Below are 15,227 nucleotides of genomic sequence, written 5' to 3'. Positions count from 1 at the left end.
GCTAGACTGAAAGCCCAGAGATAAAGTTTCTTTCTTGTCTTGATGTCCATTAGCTATGTGGCCTTACACAGAGTTCTTAACTTCTAAGTCTTCAACGTTTGTAGCGGGTAGCTCTTTTTGCTCCAGCAATAACATACCATAAATCTATGAGAACAGTAAGAACCATGTAAAGAATTTCTCCTGAATCCTTGAGATATGATTAATTCCTAAAAAGAAAAGATGCGATTGTTTCATCTAAATGAATTTGTCACTTTTATTTCCATGATCTATCACTGCAAGATCTTTTGAAAGGTGTGGGTTGATTACTTCTTTTCTTTCTTTTGTTTTCTTGTGATTAAAAGAGGGAACCTCCTTTGATTGTATTTATGGCCAGTTTTAAATTATCTACGTTCGTATCATAAACAAGTAGAAGCTTTGAGAAGGCATCAGCATTGAGTGTACCTCTTCCTTAGACTGGGTGAAAAGCAGGTTGTGTCATAAGAGCTGTTTCCTGCCCTGCGTGTTAAGTGCTTCTGACCCAAGTCGCCTGATTGGGGAACATGCTCATAAAGGCCTCAGAGAGTGCAGAGCAGGACACATCTCACTGGAAAACATCAATAACCAAATGGAAAACCAAAAATACTCTGACAGGTTGTGAAGATGGGAACTTTAGTGCTGCCATAGCATTGAACTGAAAAGCATTAGGTTGATGCTGTTTGTAGGTATCTGCATCCAGCATTTGTCTTGGAAATGTCCCATCTCTGGTCATGTAAACCAAGTCACAGATGATTCAGCCAAGGAGGCGAATGAAGCCAAGAGGAATAGGGCAAAGACTGATTTGTACCCATGAAGCAGCCAAAGCTCAATCTTAATGGACTCCAGAGAAGACCTAAGCAATGATAGTCCTAAGTTACAATGTTTTTATTAATTTGTGGTTTACAAAAATTTCCTGCCATTATCATTTGTTATTGGCCTCAATTGCAGTAAGAATGGCAGGATGGATTTCTGTGTTTACTATTGCTCAGCCTTTCCACATAGTACAAGCAACACTGGACAAAGAGTCAGTGTCCCTCCATGCTGTTCCCCTACCGACTTATCTGTATATCCGTGGACGAGCCATTAAGGTTCTTTAGGCATCATTTTCCACACTGAGCAGAGTTGGGGTTGGAGACAAGGGCTAACACATATGATGTGTTAATGATCTTAAAAGCTATGCAGCTCTGAGGGTCTTTGAGGCTCTGATTCATTTGAGGGTCTTGATTATAGTCTGACATAATTGGAAGTATAGTTGACTTACAATATTGTGTTAGCTTCAGGTATATAGCGAAATGTTTCAGTTATATATATAGGATTATATCCCTTTATAGGTTATTTCAAGGTATTAAATATAGTTTCCTGTGCAATGCAGTAAATCCTTGCTGCTTACCTATTTTATATATAGTAGCTTGTATCTGTTAATCCCATACTCCTAACTTGTCCCTCCTTCCCTTTGTCTCATCTTTGGTAACCCTAAATTTGTTTTATAGGTGTATAAGTCTGTTTCTGTTTTGTATTTAGATTTATTTGTATTATTTTTTACATTCCACATACAAGTGACATCATAGAGTGTCTGTCCTTTCCATATTCTTTTCCATTATACATCATTACAAGATACTGAATATAGTTATGTGTGCTATACAGTAGATCCTTGTTGTTTATCTATTTTATATATAGTAGTGTGTATATGTTAATCCCAAACTTCTAATTTGTCACCCCCTCCCTTTCCCTTTAGTAACAAGTTTGTTTCGTATGTCTGTGAATCTATTTCTAGTTTGTAAATAAGTTCATTTGTATCATTTTTTTTTTAGATTCCACATCTAAGTAATATCATATGATATCACTTTTCTCTGTCTGACTTACTTTGCTTAGTATGATAATCTCTAGGTCCATCCATGTTGCTACAAATGGCATTATGACATTCTTTTTATGGCTGAGTAATATTCCATCATACATATACAACATCTTTATCCATTTATCTGTCAGTGGACCTTTGGGTTGCTTCCATGTCTTAGCTATTGTAAATAGTGCTGCTTTGAACATTGTGGTGCTTGTATCTTTTCAAATTAGCAGTTTCTCTGGGTATATCTCCAGGAGTGGGATTGATTGCTGGATTATATAGTAACTGTATTTTTAGTTTTTTAAGGAACCTCCATACCGTTCCCCATAGTGGCCACACCAATTTACATTCCCACCAACAGTGTAGGAAAGTTCCTTTTTCTCCATACCCTCTCCAACATTTATTATTTGTTGACTTTTTAATGATGGCCATTATGACTAGTATGAAGTGATAACCTCATTGTGGTTTTGATCTGCATTTCTCTAATAATTTGCAACACTGAACATTTTTTCATATGCCTGTTGGCCATCTATATGTCTTCTTTGGAAAAATGTCTCTTTAGGTCTTGTGCCCATTTTTTTGATTGGGTTGTTGTTGTTGTTTTGACATTAAGTTGTATAAACTGTTTGTATATTTTGGATATTAACCTTTTGTTGGCTGCATCATTTCCAAATATTTTCTTCCATTCCATTGGTTGACTTTTTGTTTTGTTTATGGTTTCCTTTGCTATGCAAAAGCTTTTTAGTTTGATTAGATCTCTCTTTTTTTTTTAACTTTTGCTTTTATTTCTTTTGCCTTGGGAGACTGATCTAAGGAAATATGGCTATGATTTATGTCAGAGAATGTTTTGCCTCTTCTAGGAATTTTATGGTGTTATGTCGTATATTTAGATCTCTAATAAACTATTTGGGATTTACTTTTGTATATGCTGTGAGAGAGTGTTCTAATTTCATTGATTTATATTTATCATAAATAGCTTTTACTATGTTGAGACATGTTCTCTCTATACCCACTTTGGTGAGATTTTTAATCATGATTGGATGTTGAATTTTGTCAGATGATTTTTCTGCATCTATTGAGATGGTCATGTGGTTTTTGTCGTTTCTTTTGTTAGTGTGGTGTATCACAATGATTGATTTTCATATGTTGAACCACAGTTGTGACCCTGGAATGAATGAAACTTAATCATGGTGTATGATGTTTTTTTATGTATTGTTGGATTGGTTTGCTAATATTTTGTTGGGATTTTTGCACCTATTCATCAGTGATACTGGCCCATAATTTTCCTTTTGGGGGTGTGTGTCTTTGTCTGGTTTTGGTATCAGGGGGATGGTGGATTCCTAGATTAATTTGGGTGTATTCTTTCTTCTTCACTCTTTTGGAATATTTTGATAAAGATTGATATAATTTCTCCTCTGTATGTTTGTTAGAAATCCCCAGTGAAGTTTGTTTGCATGCATGCAGGGAGTTGTTTGTTTTTTGTTTGTTTATTTTGGTTTTTTTACAGATTCTGTTTCACTTCTAGTGATTAGTCTGACCAAATTATCTGTTTCTTCTTGACTCAATTGTGGCAGGCTGTATGTTTCTAGAAAATTGCCCATTTCTTCTAGGTTATCCAGTCTGTTGGTATATAACTAATTATAGTATACTGTTAATGAATTTTTATATTTCTGTGGTATCCGTTGTTATTTCTCTTCTTAGCATTTGCTAATTTGGCCAAAATGGAGAGGATTTTATGGCCATCATGAAGTCTGGTTTGCCCTCTGTGAGTTTATGGTAAATTACTCCTTTTTTCTCGTTCTTTATTTTTTTCATGCAGTGCCACATCTGAAATGAACTGAAACAGGGCAAAACTAAAAATGTGCCTAGTGGTTAGGTAATAGCTTAATGAAATCTGATAATTTCCTGTTGAGGCAGCTGATGGAATCGACACATCAATACTACCACCTTACTGCTAAGTGAGGTTTTACAGCACTTTCCCATGCACTACTTCTCTTGAGAAAGATCCTCCAAACATATGTGGGAAGTGGTTAAGGCAGCTAGAATCATCCAGATTTTATGGATGAAGAAACAGATATTCCAGACTCAGATATCTTGGATAATGAGCAAGACTTGAAAGGGTTTACCCAACATGGTGGAGAGCTGCGAACTTGGGACTAGACCCCTCAGCCTTCCAGTAGTGAGTCCTGCCACAAAGAGGTGGCATGCCGGAGGGGTCAAGGCTTTGGGGTGAGAAATGGACTAGAACCCAGCTCCTCTACTGGCTGAGTTCTTGAAGGCAAGTCTCCCAAACTCCCTGGTCATCATCTTCTCGTCAATACAATATGGGGCTTCCTGGGGCAATTACACCCATGTGCAGGAAGCTAAAGATGAGATCACAGATGCTGAAGCATCTGGTACATCTTCTGCTCCCTCCTCTGCATGAAAAGAGTTTTCAAGGTGTCATAATCAGCCCAATTACTGAGCATCATTACCATCAGGCCCAAGGCTTATTGAAAGGTTGCCCTATACCAGACACTGTGCTGAGAGTGTCACATAAATTATCCCTTGTAATTTTCACAGCAACTGTATGAGGTAATTACTATTTTGGTTGAATTGATGAGAAAACTGAGGTATAGAAAGTTTAAAAAAAACATATGTTTAAGAAAATGCTGTTCTGAGATTCAAGGCTTCACTTCTTCCTTATTTATGGAATTGGTGAACTGAAAGGAACTAAAAATCACCTGGGCCACAGGCTCAACTTCCATGTCTCATAACTTGAGAACTTTATTGCAAGAAATGTATTATTAAAAAATTAAAATGTAGTCAGGTTATAGTTAGAATGCTTTTGGTTATAATTAGAATGGTTTCAAATTTATTCTTGACATTCTAGACATTTTTATACTTACACTTACATAATGATTTTCATTTTTCTCATACTTTGAAATGCTTTCTTAATAATAGAAAGAGGTAGGTAGGGCTAATGGGCTGGACTTAATGACCAGGTTGTCTTATCTAAATGCATTCCTTTTGTCATGTTGAGCTGGTGTAAACAGAGTATATCAGTGACTCCCTAGATGGAGGCCAACACCTGCTAAAAGCTGCACTGAGGGAATGAGGGAGTTCATTCAGGAAGCCTTGTCTGAGTTGAGTCATGGAAGGTTCAGCCCTTGACTTCTGTTTGTTAAATAATTCAGCTGAAAGTATCGCACATTCCATTCAGCTTCCTACTTTGACGAAGTTTATTTTAGCAAGTCTTTCTGCAAGTACAAGTGAGAGACTTAGTCCCAGAGCCCAACTAATACAGGAGGTTGAGGAAGGCCCAGCTTGCATTCTTTCCGGTGCGCCAATGCCACACATTTATGTGGAATTTTAGCACCGTGAATGGTGAGGGGTGCTGTTTAGAAATAAAAAGTGACAATTTCCAACTGGCACTTCTCAGTATGTGGGGCTTTTTTGAATGAGATGGTTTTCCACTTGGGAGAAGGGAAAGTAGAATGTCAATTGAAGGCAGAAGGGAGGTGTCTGGAACATCCAAAGATACGAGACTACAGTTGTCACAGTTTAAAATGATGGAGCCCCTAAATGCATGCATTTCACTGATAATTTATACAGCCTAGTTCTTTGAGAGCTGGTGAAAACAGAATCCACTGCACATTCAGAGTGACAATTAAGTACTTAACAATTAGGCAAAATTCTGAAGAGAAAACAGGGTTTTCAAATATAAGTTCACTAGCCCACTGAAAAGTCAATGATACTCCAAATTCTGTAAGCCAAACCTGTACAAACATATGAGGTTTGTCAATACAGGCCAAACAGTGACAAGTTGAACAATTACCCAGATAATTTGTTTCTGGGATAGTGTGCTTAGATCATGCAAACCAGTACTTTCTTTCTCCCCTTGTCCCCAACCCCCACCCCAGTGTTCCCCTAGCAAATTTTTGTGTCTGTGTTATCTATATACAACTATATCCATCTCCATTTCACATTGACTGTATAGATGATGGCCTTGGCTACATATATACACATTAAATACAGCAGATGTTCAGGGGAATTGGATGGGTGAAGTATACTGATCCAAAGTCTGTTTTTTTCTACAGTGGAGCTCCAGTTAGAGACAAAGTAAACTGTTTCTTAATAATCATCAAGTGAATTAATTTGGATACATTAAGTCTAAAATCCTGGCTTTTCTTTCATGGGTCTGAATTATTAGGATGCTCGTCTAGACCTGACTACAGACATCTGAGTACACAGATATATTTCCACATATGTTTAGGTCATACCGATGATCCAGATAGTTCAAGTTTCAAATATTTGCTCCCTTACAATGCCCATCCTTGAATTCTTAGGATACTGGCCTCCTATTTACTTTGTTTCTGGGTCAATTATAGTATCTCTGAGCAAGGGAGTCAATTCAGTGTTGATCTTGAGAGTAAATATGGGGAGTAAGAATGGGAGACGATCATGGGTTCCAAAAGAAAGAAAAGAGCTCCTGCTCTCAGGAGCTTACACCCTCATTCTATACTCAGTTGTTGCTCTATAGCCAAACAGCAGGATGAGAAGAATATTCAGGTTGACTTAATACCAAACATTTACATATTTGTAAATGAGTTTAGTTTTTTAGTTTTTAAATGGCTTTCAGCAGATACATTCTTATGGCAATATGGATATAATACAGGGAAAGTAGTATTTGGAAAATTAACTCATCTATTGGATTCACTGTCCAGAGCTGATTCCAAGGTGTGCATTTTCCCAAGGCTGCATACAGGGATTAAATAAACTAGGTGACTATTAAATCTCTAAAGTAACTGTGAAATCTGAGGTAGGATAAAAAGTGATTGCAGGAGTTCTACCCTAGCCACGTTGTCTACTAATCTGTTGCTCTTGAGGTCATGGAAAGAAAGAGGGGCAATGGGAGGGAGGGAGAAGGATAATGGAACAGGAGGAGCAGTCCTTAGGCATTTTAAACCACTAGGTTGTAGAATCAGATATAGATTCAGAGGACTTCCCCTCCCCTCAATTCGCTGGAGCTGCGGCAAGAGTTACTAGATGCTAAGATGCTATCACCTAAAGTTATCTCTTGGTTACTGCATTCCTGGAGCTAAGCAACAATGCAAACATGAAAAAAGGAATTTTATTTGAATTTAAAATGCATTGTGTGAATTTTCTTCCTACAGCAGATACATGGTCCTAATTGTATTTTACTCTGGCTGTTACTAAGTTACCTTGTATTACCTGAATCTATACCTTTTGTATCAGAAGCAAGTAGCTGAGGAATAGAGAGGTTGGGAAAGGATAGTCTTCGATTTAACTTTTGCCACAGACAAATCCCATGTGAGTAAACGAGAGATAATTGAACAGATCCATAGGAAAAGTCAAATGCTAGGTTTGTAAGAATTTCTCAAAGGATGGATGTTACAGTCCCCAGCCCTGCCGAAAACCAAATCAGAACCCCTTATTCACACTAACAAGTGTGTTTGATCCGAGGTACCCAGATTCCAGCCTGGCTCTTCTAATCAGCATGAGTGCTTCTCCCTTCTCAGGGCAGGGCAGGGCAGTGGAGAAACCACGGGGAGGAGGTCATAAGTTCTGCTGCTGGGTCTTTTCCAAAGCACATTTTGTGGAATTGGGTCTTTAAGGCTGCAGCTTCTTGCACAAACACTTAGGCCTCCATGTTTTCTCTTGCAGTCTGGTTTCTGGTGTAGATAAGCTCAGATGAGATAAGCTCAGATAGGCTTGCTGACAACTCATAGGAAATAAGCCTATAAAACGCTATGAAATGTTCATGTGAGGAGGACCTCTTGGTAAAGATGGTGGTTTCCATGTGGAATACTGTTGAGAAATACTTCAGAGCAGGGACTGACCAACATTCTTCAGTGCTCGAGGGACTTGTCTGAATTTCTTGGGATGAAAATCATTTCCAGTAGGTCCCTGGTCTTGCAGGTCTCATCTGGGTGCAAGGATAAGTCATTTTTCTTTTGTATCTTTTCAACACACTGGCCTTGCAATGTCTCCACACGGAAGCGTTTCAGAAGCGTGACCAGGGTGACCTTCATCATCACCATGGCGATGTACTTTCCCGCACAGGCCCGAGGCCCAAAGCCAAATGGCTGAAAGTACCTGTAAGGAACCTAGGAAAACAGTCAGACAGTTAGCCAGAGTAGTAAGGCTAGAGCCATGCCTCCCTGTCTGACTCACCCTGAAAACACAGTCAGAACGCTTGGTTTTGGCCTCTTGGCCATACGGCTCCTTCACGGAGAGGAGTGACTAACTCAGAGAAGCCCCTTTGTCCATCCAGTTTGATTCACTCCTTGATAGAGACACAGCCTCGGACAGGAAAATACTCAGCTAGCTCTGTGGGACGTCCACAGCGTCACTACTCTTCTGCCCGTCACGGAGACAAAGATCGTTTTTGTGCCAGGCCATAGAGCCTGGTGACAGGGACAAACGTAGGCAGAGGTGTAGATTCCCTGCCTATTAGTTCCAAGCATCTGCATATTTTTAGTTATACAAATATTTAATGGGATATATTAAATATCTCTGTCTTTCTCATCCCCATTTGGATTTACACAGTGCCTGGCACTTAATAGATCCTCAGTAAGTTTTTTTTTGACCAACTGCCAACGTGCTGCAGGTTGCTCATTTAGAAACAGGATGAATTAGAGAACTGGTTTAATTGAGATCATGTCTCTTCCCCATTGAAAACGGAAAAAGAGGCACAGGGGAAGCTATCTGGATAATTCAGGTTAAAAAACCTCATTGCCTAAACTTGACATAATGAAGGCAGAATCTCTAGCACACTTCAATTATAGAAAAAGCCCAAGCTGGTTTAGAATGGGGCCTACTGCTTGTGGGGCCATTTGGGGAACCAAAGGCAGACTGCAAACACCGAATCTGTTCATCTCATCTGATTTGCAGCTGAAGCACATACGGATTTCGAAGGCTTGGGTGATGCTGCAGCTGAATCTACATGATTCTAAAGTGATCAGTTTAAATGGAAAAGCGGGTTGGTTAGATTAAACAAAATTTGCTGAATTTTAGGCAGATTTAAGGGCCTGAATTTTTCACATTTTGACCTATTGTGTGGCCTCCATGAAGACATTTCCCAGAACTGGAGACCCAGCCTCCTTGGCTTGAGGACAGACATGGTGGCCGTGTTCCAAACTAGGGGAAACATGCTGTCCTGGTGAGGTGGGAAGGGAATGAGTAAATAGAATGAAAAGCACATGGTACAAACACAGAACCAGAGCGGATTTAACAGCTGACATTTTCAAGTGTTTTAAGGAAGGGCTCTTACATTCTTGGCAAAGTTTTCCAGAGTAAATTCATTGGGCTTGGGGAAAAACTCGAGTCTATGCATTCTTCCAATATTCAGGATAATGTTGGTCCCCTTTTTCACCGGGTAGCCATCGATGACATCATCCTCTAAGGCTTTGCGCATGACCAGGTCCACAACAGGCTGGTACCTCATGCTCTCATAAATAAAGTTTTCAACCACTTTCAGTTTTTGCATATCATCAATCCTCATGTCTCTTTCACCTGTGGGAGCAGATAAAAAGGATAAAGGACGTCATGTTAGTTTCAACATGTGATGAGTATTAAAATTCCTGTACTTTCCGCAGAACAGTTTGCTCTTGGTTGAAAAAATTTATATCGTTGATTCTAATGTAAACCAGCAACCTGGGCCAAGTATGTTATGTTTGATCTACAGAATGTCTTACGAAAATTCAGATTTGAAGTCAATTATTTTAACACATGAGTTTTTCAGAGAAAAGTCTGAATTTGTAGAAAAATTTTAAAAACCAGGTAACGTTGGATCCACATTCCCGCCTGGCAACAATGGGCTGAAGTTGAGTGTCTGATGAACCTTTTAGAGGGGCGTCCTCTCTGCAGCATCACGTAGAGCTACCCAGTCTGCTTCAAACATTTATCTGCCTGGCCTCTGTGGTTTGTGAGTTTTGTCTCCTACTCTAAATTCTAGAAGACATTCATGCCTTCTCTAGTCAGAGTGAGACGGTGAGTTTAATCAGGTTCAAAGTAATTTTCTCTTCTGGTGTCCTATGCAGTCATCTGTCAGAACATATCACTGAGAGTCCCTCCTCCCCATCTCATCAAGGACGTGATTTGGTACAGTGGCAAATCCTCTTCTCCCCACTACAGTGAAAGGCATGCCTCTGGAGAATTAACGGACACCCCGGCTGTCTCAGATTGGCCTGACACTGGTCACAGATGCTCAGATGACTCCCAAAGTTGAAAAAGCTTCCAAGCATCCTCAAATGGGGTACCACTTTTGCAGAATCAAAATCAACCCAGGGTCCTGAGGCATCCCTGTCTCCTGTACAACTGTGATATTCAGGAAAGTCTCACTTGGTCAGAGAACTCTTACAGCCCAGCTCCTCACATACTGCTCTCTGTACACTTAAGAGTCTAATGGGCATGTTTATCTGGGATGGGGAGGTAGAGGGAAGATGATGGAGAAGATAACCAAAGGCATTCCTTAGGTTCAGGCTGCTTGAAAGCCAGAAACACTGCCATAAGGGGTAGCCATTTCCCTGGGTGGACCCTCAAAAGCCTTTTGCCTCTGATAGGTAGCAGATCCTTGTGGATGATCCCATTTTTTTTTAAATACAGATAAATTAAACCATATATACATGTTCATGTGGCCAATAAAAAAAGACCTTGAAGAATACACAGCAGAATATTAACAGTGGTTCCCCATGGTTATGGGATGAGACGGGGGAGCAGGGTGGAAGGAATCAGCTGATACTGTTTTCTACTTTACACATCTCTCTATTATTTGAAATTTTTCAACAAGCATTTTTTGATAATTAGGAAAACACAGAAAGACCTATCATTTTGACATATCTGGCATAGTGAAAATGCGACACAATGACTTGCTTTTTTGCTCTCTGGGTGGATTCTAATAAAGATTTTGACCTAAGATTCTTAGGACATAGAAACTGATATTCCGAAAGAATAGTTTTCTAAGCTGTATGATTTATTTGATAAATTTTTACCAACAACAGTCTGGATTTCCTTCATTACTGCCTCTTCAACCTGGGGATGCTTTGCAATGAGAAACAGCATGAAGAATACAGAGACAGACATGGTGTCCGGTGCTGCGATCAGCATTTCCAATATGCACTGGTTCACATTCTCTTTTGTCAGGTCACCACGTCTCTGAACAATTGCAAAGGGGGAGAAACATTGGTAAAGTGAATAAATGTTTCAGAACAGGAGGGGAGGTGGCACTCAAGGATCAACAACCTCAACAAAATGAAATCATAGAAATTACATCTCTAGGATTGAAATGAACATTTTTTGTAACAATCTTCAGCTGAAAGCTGAATAATTCAACCATTTTCTATATGTTTAGTGTTTTTGGACTTCCTGGTTTTTTTATGTTTTGTATTGTGCAGACACAGAATAGTTTAAATCTTAAAGGTCAGACCTACCAGGATGTCTAATAGTGGGCTATTTGGGTTGGGCATTATAAAAATAGTAGACCAAGTATTTAAATGCAGAAATATGGAACAATAAACAGGATTGGATTTTTAGACACCTGTACATAGTCATACACATGTTGTTTGGGAATTATGGTTAGTCCAGGTGTGTACCTCGGCAAAAATCAATTCAGTGGCGAAATCCATGCAGTCTTCCAGTTTCTCTGTTGTGGAAATCCTGTGTCTTTTTTCTTCTATCAGAATTTCCATAGCATCTTTCAAATCCTTGCTGGAAATAAAAAGTGAAAATGTAATCTATCGGTAGTCAGTTAGGACATCTAGAAAAATGGATTCATTTGCATTTGTTTAAATAAAATGATCTAATTTAATCGAAGCAATTAGTGCCCATGAATAACTGAATTTATACTTAATTCTTTGCAAATATTCTTAAATTACATATATATTACACTTCAAGTTAAGAAACTAGAGTTAGCCAGGATATGTGAATATTGGTAGCAAAATCAAGGCTATAACATCTAGTTAAGAGTTAAAAACTGGTACCAAAAGGCTAAATCCAATATATTTTTTAAAGTATTGGTATGATAGAGAAAGAAAAATATTATATGATCTCACTTACTGATAGTATCGTAAAAAAAAACAAAAAAGCAAGCTCATAGATACATGGAACAGATTGTTGTTTACCAAGGCACGAAGTAGGGGTTGGGAGCAAAATGAGTGATGGAGAGCACCAAAAGGTACAAACCTGAGTTACAATGAGAAGTCGTGTGGATTTAATGTGCAGTGTGGTGACTACAGTTAATATACTATATTGCATATTTGAAGGTTGCTAAGAAAATAGATCTTAAAAGTTCTCATCAGAAGAAGAATGTTATAACTATACATAGTGACAGATGTTAACTAGACTTATAATAATCATTTTGCAATATATACCAATATCAAATCATTATGTTGTACAATGGAAACTAATGTAATGTTATATGTCTTTTATATCTTAATGGAAAACAAACACTGGCATTATTGCAAGGGTAAGGGGAGAAGAAGACTAAAAAAATCCTCTAGCTCTTTACTGCTCTAGAACATAGGAGATATAAACTAGTTTAGTAATCATTGGCAAATGTTGTATACATAGGGAGTGTTGATGAGCTAATTTTAATGAAATGGAACAGAACCATTATACAGTCTCATGCAAGAAGTTTCTGTGGGCCTGCTGACCATACCAAAGTTAAACTAATGACCAAGTTTAGCTGCTGACCAATAAGACTCTTCAAAACACCAAAAAATCAGACCATAGTGAACACAGGAACCCTTTACCATCTTGGTTCAAGTCACAATAAGCTCTGGTGGAAGCTAAGTGAAATGTATAAAGAGCCAAGTGTCCGAATCATCCACCTGATATACATCAACTACTTGAGAAGATATAAATAACATCAAGTTGACATCCGCCCTGGAGGCTAATATTACTAATTTCAAAACATACAGGCAGGATGAAGTTGGGCCTTCAAACAAGTCTGGGAACTTTTAGAGATGGAGAGTTTAAGATGGTCACAAAGACCCGGGGAAGATACGAACAGAGGGATGGAGAAAGCTAACATATTTAGTGCCTACTATGTGTTATGCTCAGTGCTAATGGCCCTACATATATGGATCTCATTCACCTATATCCCACCCTGGAAGGTAGGATATATTTTACTTTAAATCATTTCCCAAGGTCATTTGGTTACTAAGTAGAGATAGGATGCAAACCAGGTCTGTCTTCCTCTAGATCCCCTGGGCTTTCCACTGGTGGTTAGAGGTGGCAGTGTTTATTGGCTGGCAGCTACACTCTGAAAACACATAGATTATCCTGTAGACTATTGGGCATTTGTCCAGTCTTCTGCTAGACTAGTCTGAGACCACAGTATTTAAGCCATTTAATTACAATCACAGGATCCCTAAGATAAAATACACATAACTAAATATCTCCCACTTTTTATTGAAGTGCATTATGAAAACATTATTTTGTGACTACTGTCAATTCAGGTTGAATTAAGTGAAATTCATTTAGAGGCAACAAAACAATAAAATGATACCATGTTTCCATTTTTCCAGACATGCAAAGAGAATTTTGACAAATAATAATGACAGGTTCAGGTAACCCTTCTCTTCAACACAAACACTGCAGTGTCCCAGTCCCAGAGATGGAGCTCTCAGCCTCCTACGTGAAAAGCTGCCCCAGGACAAAGGCTTCCCTTACTCCGTGGTCTGGCCACATGCTGCCAAATTGCTGTAAGTGTTTCATCAGCAACTTAATCAACAGCTCCCTTGAGGTTCTGGAGAGGAGAAAGCTTGCCGAAGAGCCCAGCAATATCTAAGACACAGCACACACCCGTCCAGTCCCACCGAAAAGTTTTCCAAAGTGTGTTACTTACACAGACTTTTCATACTTCCTGTGTAACCAAGAAAACTTAAAGAAGATGTCTGGTTTGAGAAGGAGAGCTTGCCACGCATCAAAATAACCCTGGATTTTAGGCACGATGGCACTTTCTGGAAAAGACAGAAAAAGAGAAGAGCAGTTGAGCAAAAATGTGAGCCCAAGAAGGTTATGCTGGTCGGAGAAGATGCCGTAGACTCTCCTACCATCTGGGATTCTAAGCAGGGCACGGTTCCACTTTCAGTGGGCGTTTCAGCCACGTGAATGTCACTACACAAATCAACAGTGATTTATTCTGCTTGGCATCTAGATTGGCGAAGTTAACCAAGATTTGCCATTTTCAACTTTGTATTAAGAGATATGCTGGATTCTCACATGCTTCTCCTTGCCTGAGATTCCACCTCCCTCCTGTTTCCCTGACCATGGGAAATAAGAAGGGTCCTAGTAATTATGGCTGTTGTGGCCTTGATTCTGGCACATGAAAAGGAAAAAATCACACCACTGTGCTGTTTATATTTTGGTCCAGTGGGTAGAATTCATCTTGGACTCTTCAAGGCCTTGTTCTGAGTCTCGTGCACAGTCAGCTCTTAAAGGATGTTTTGAAATAAATTGAATACTAGAGAAAAGAAAACCTCTACTGTATTCAAATTATACAAAAGGAAAGGGTATAGACATTTATTTTCAACTGCTAAAGATCAGATATAAGGCAAGGTAATGTATAAATGAGACTTCTGTTAGTCCTGACAGTCTTGCTAGGGGAGTGATATGTCATCATTTTGCAGAGACAAAAACTGCAATTCATAGAAATGAAGAAGCTTACCCAACACTGCACAGCCAGTGTGGCAGGTAAGCCCTGGGCTGGAGCCTGGTTCTATCTGACCTCAGAGCAATGTCCTTTCCTCTTTGTTGAACTGGGTCTCTCAGGCAAATTGAGAGTTTGACAAGGACCGGAGAGCAGCAGGAATATACACATACACAATCTGTATGAGCTAAGCAGGTTCTTAGCACCAGTGTCTGTGTCCATAAGTTAACAGAGCTGTACAATTCCCTTCATTTGATCCCTCCTAAGAATCAAGGCTAACAGGGAACCGAGGAGCAGGAACTTATATGTAGCTGTCAAGCCTTGGGAGAGATGTGTGTGGAACAGGCAAGCAGGACTTTCAGAGTCTCTGTCTTAAAGCAGATCAGGCAAGAGGCTGTGACTCAAGTCCTCAGAGTGGACAGGGCTCCCAACTTAATGTCAGTCAGATAAGAATTTTAAGACTCTTGTAAGGAATAATTAAACAGCGGGGGAGATGAGGCAAGGAGAGTGGAGAAAGAGGGAGGTCGTATCGCTTGTCTGCTTGTCCCAGTGTGGTCAGTCAGGGAACAGGTGTTAAAGCTCAGCTGGTTTGGACAAGTGAGAACACTGTGCCTGTTCTTAACGCCTATGATGTGCTTCCTCAGATCTGCACGTGGTGCGTGGTCACACTTCCTTTGGGGTAATGTTCAGATGTCCTCTCCACAGAGGCCTTCCTAC

The 15,227-nt window shown here is 39.4% G+C and overlaps 1 protein-coding gene and 1 long non-coding RNA gene across 2 annotated transcripts in view; one reads left to right on the top strand and one right to left on the bottom strand.

The window, feature by feature from the left end:
• Positions 1–15,227, top strand: part of LOC116664108 — a 109,082-nt gene that overhangs the window by 30,414 nt on the left and 63,441 nt on the right. The window lies entirely within an intron of this gene.
• The window catches only part of LOC116664105 (aromatase), a 104,284-nt gene continuing 95,713 nt past the window's right edge, over positions 6,657–15,227 (bottom strand). Inside the window, exons 6-10 of the mRNA XM_032481203.1 lie at positions 13,707–13,821; positions 11,452–11,566; positions 10,852–11,014; positions 9,132–9,373; positions 6,657–7,965 (exon numbers count right to left, since the gene is read on the bottom strand). Of these exons, the coding sequence (XP_032337094.1) occupies positions 7,708–7,965; positions 9,132–9,373; positions 10,852–11,014; positions 11,452–11,566; positions 13,707–13,821 (893 nt within the window). The 3' untranslated portion in view covers positions 6,657–7,707. The remainder of the gene's footprint in view (positions 7,966–9,131; positions 9,374–10,851; positions 11,015–11,451; positions 11,567–13,706; positions 13,822–15,227) is intronic.

The sequence above is a fragment of the Camelus ferus genome, chromosome 6, assembly GCF_009834535.1.
Source record: "Camelus ferus isolate YT-003-E chromosome 6, BCGSAC_Cfer_1.0, whole genome shotgun sequence".
In the NCBI taxonomy this organism is placed as follows: domain Eukaryota; kingdom Metazoa; phylum Chordata; class Mammalia; order Artiodactyla; family Camelidae; genus Camelus; species Camelus ferus.
This window is presented reverse-complemented; position numbering and strand designations above follow the sequence as displayed.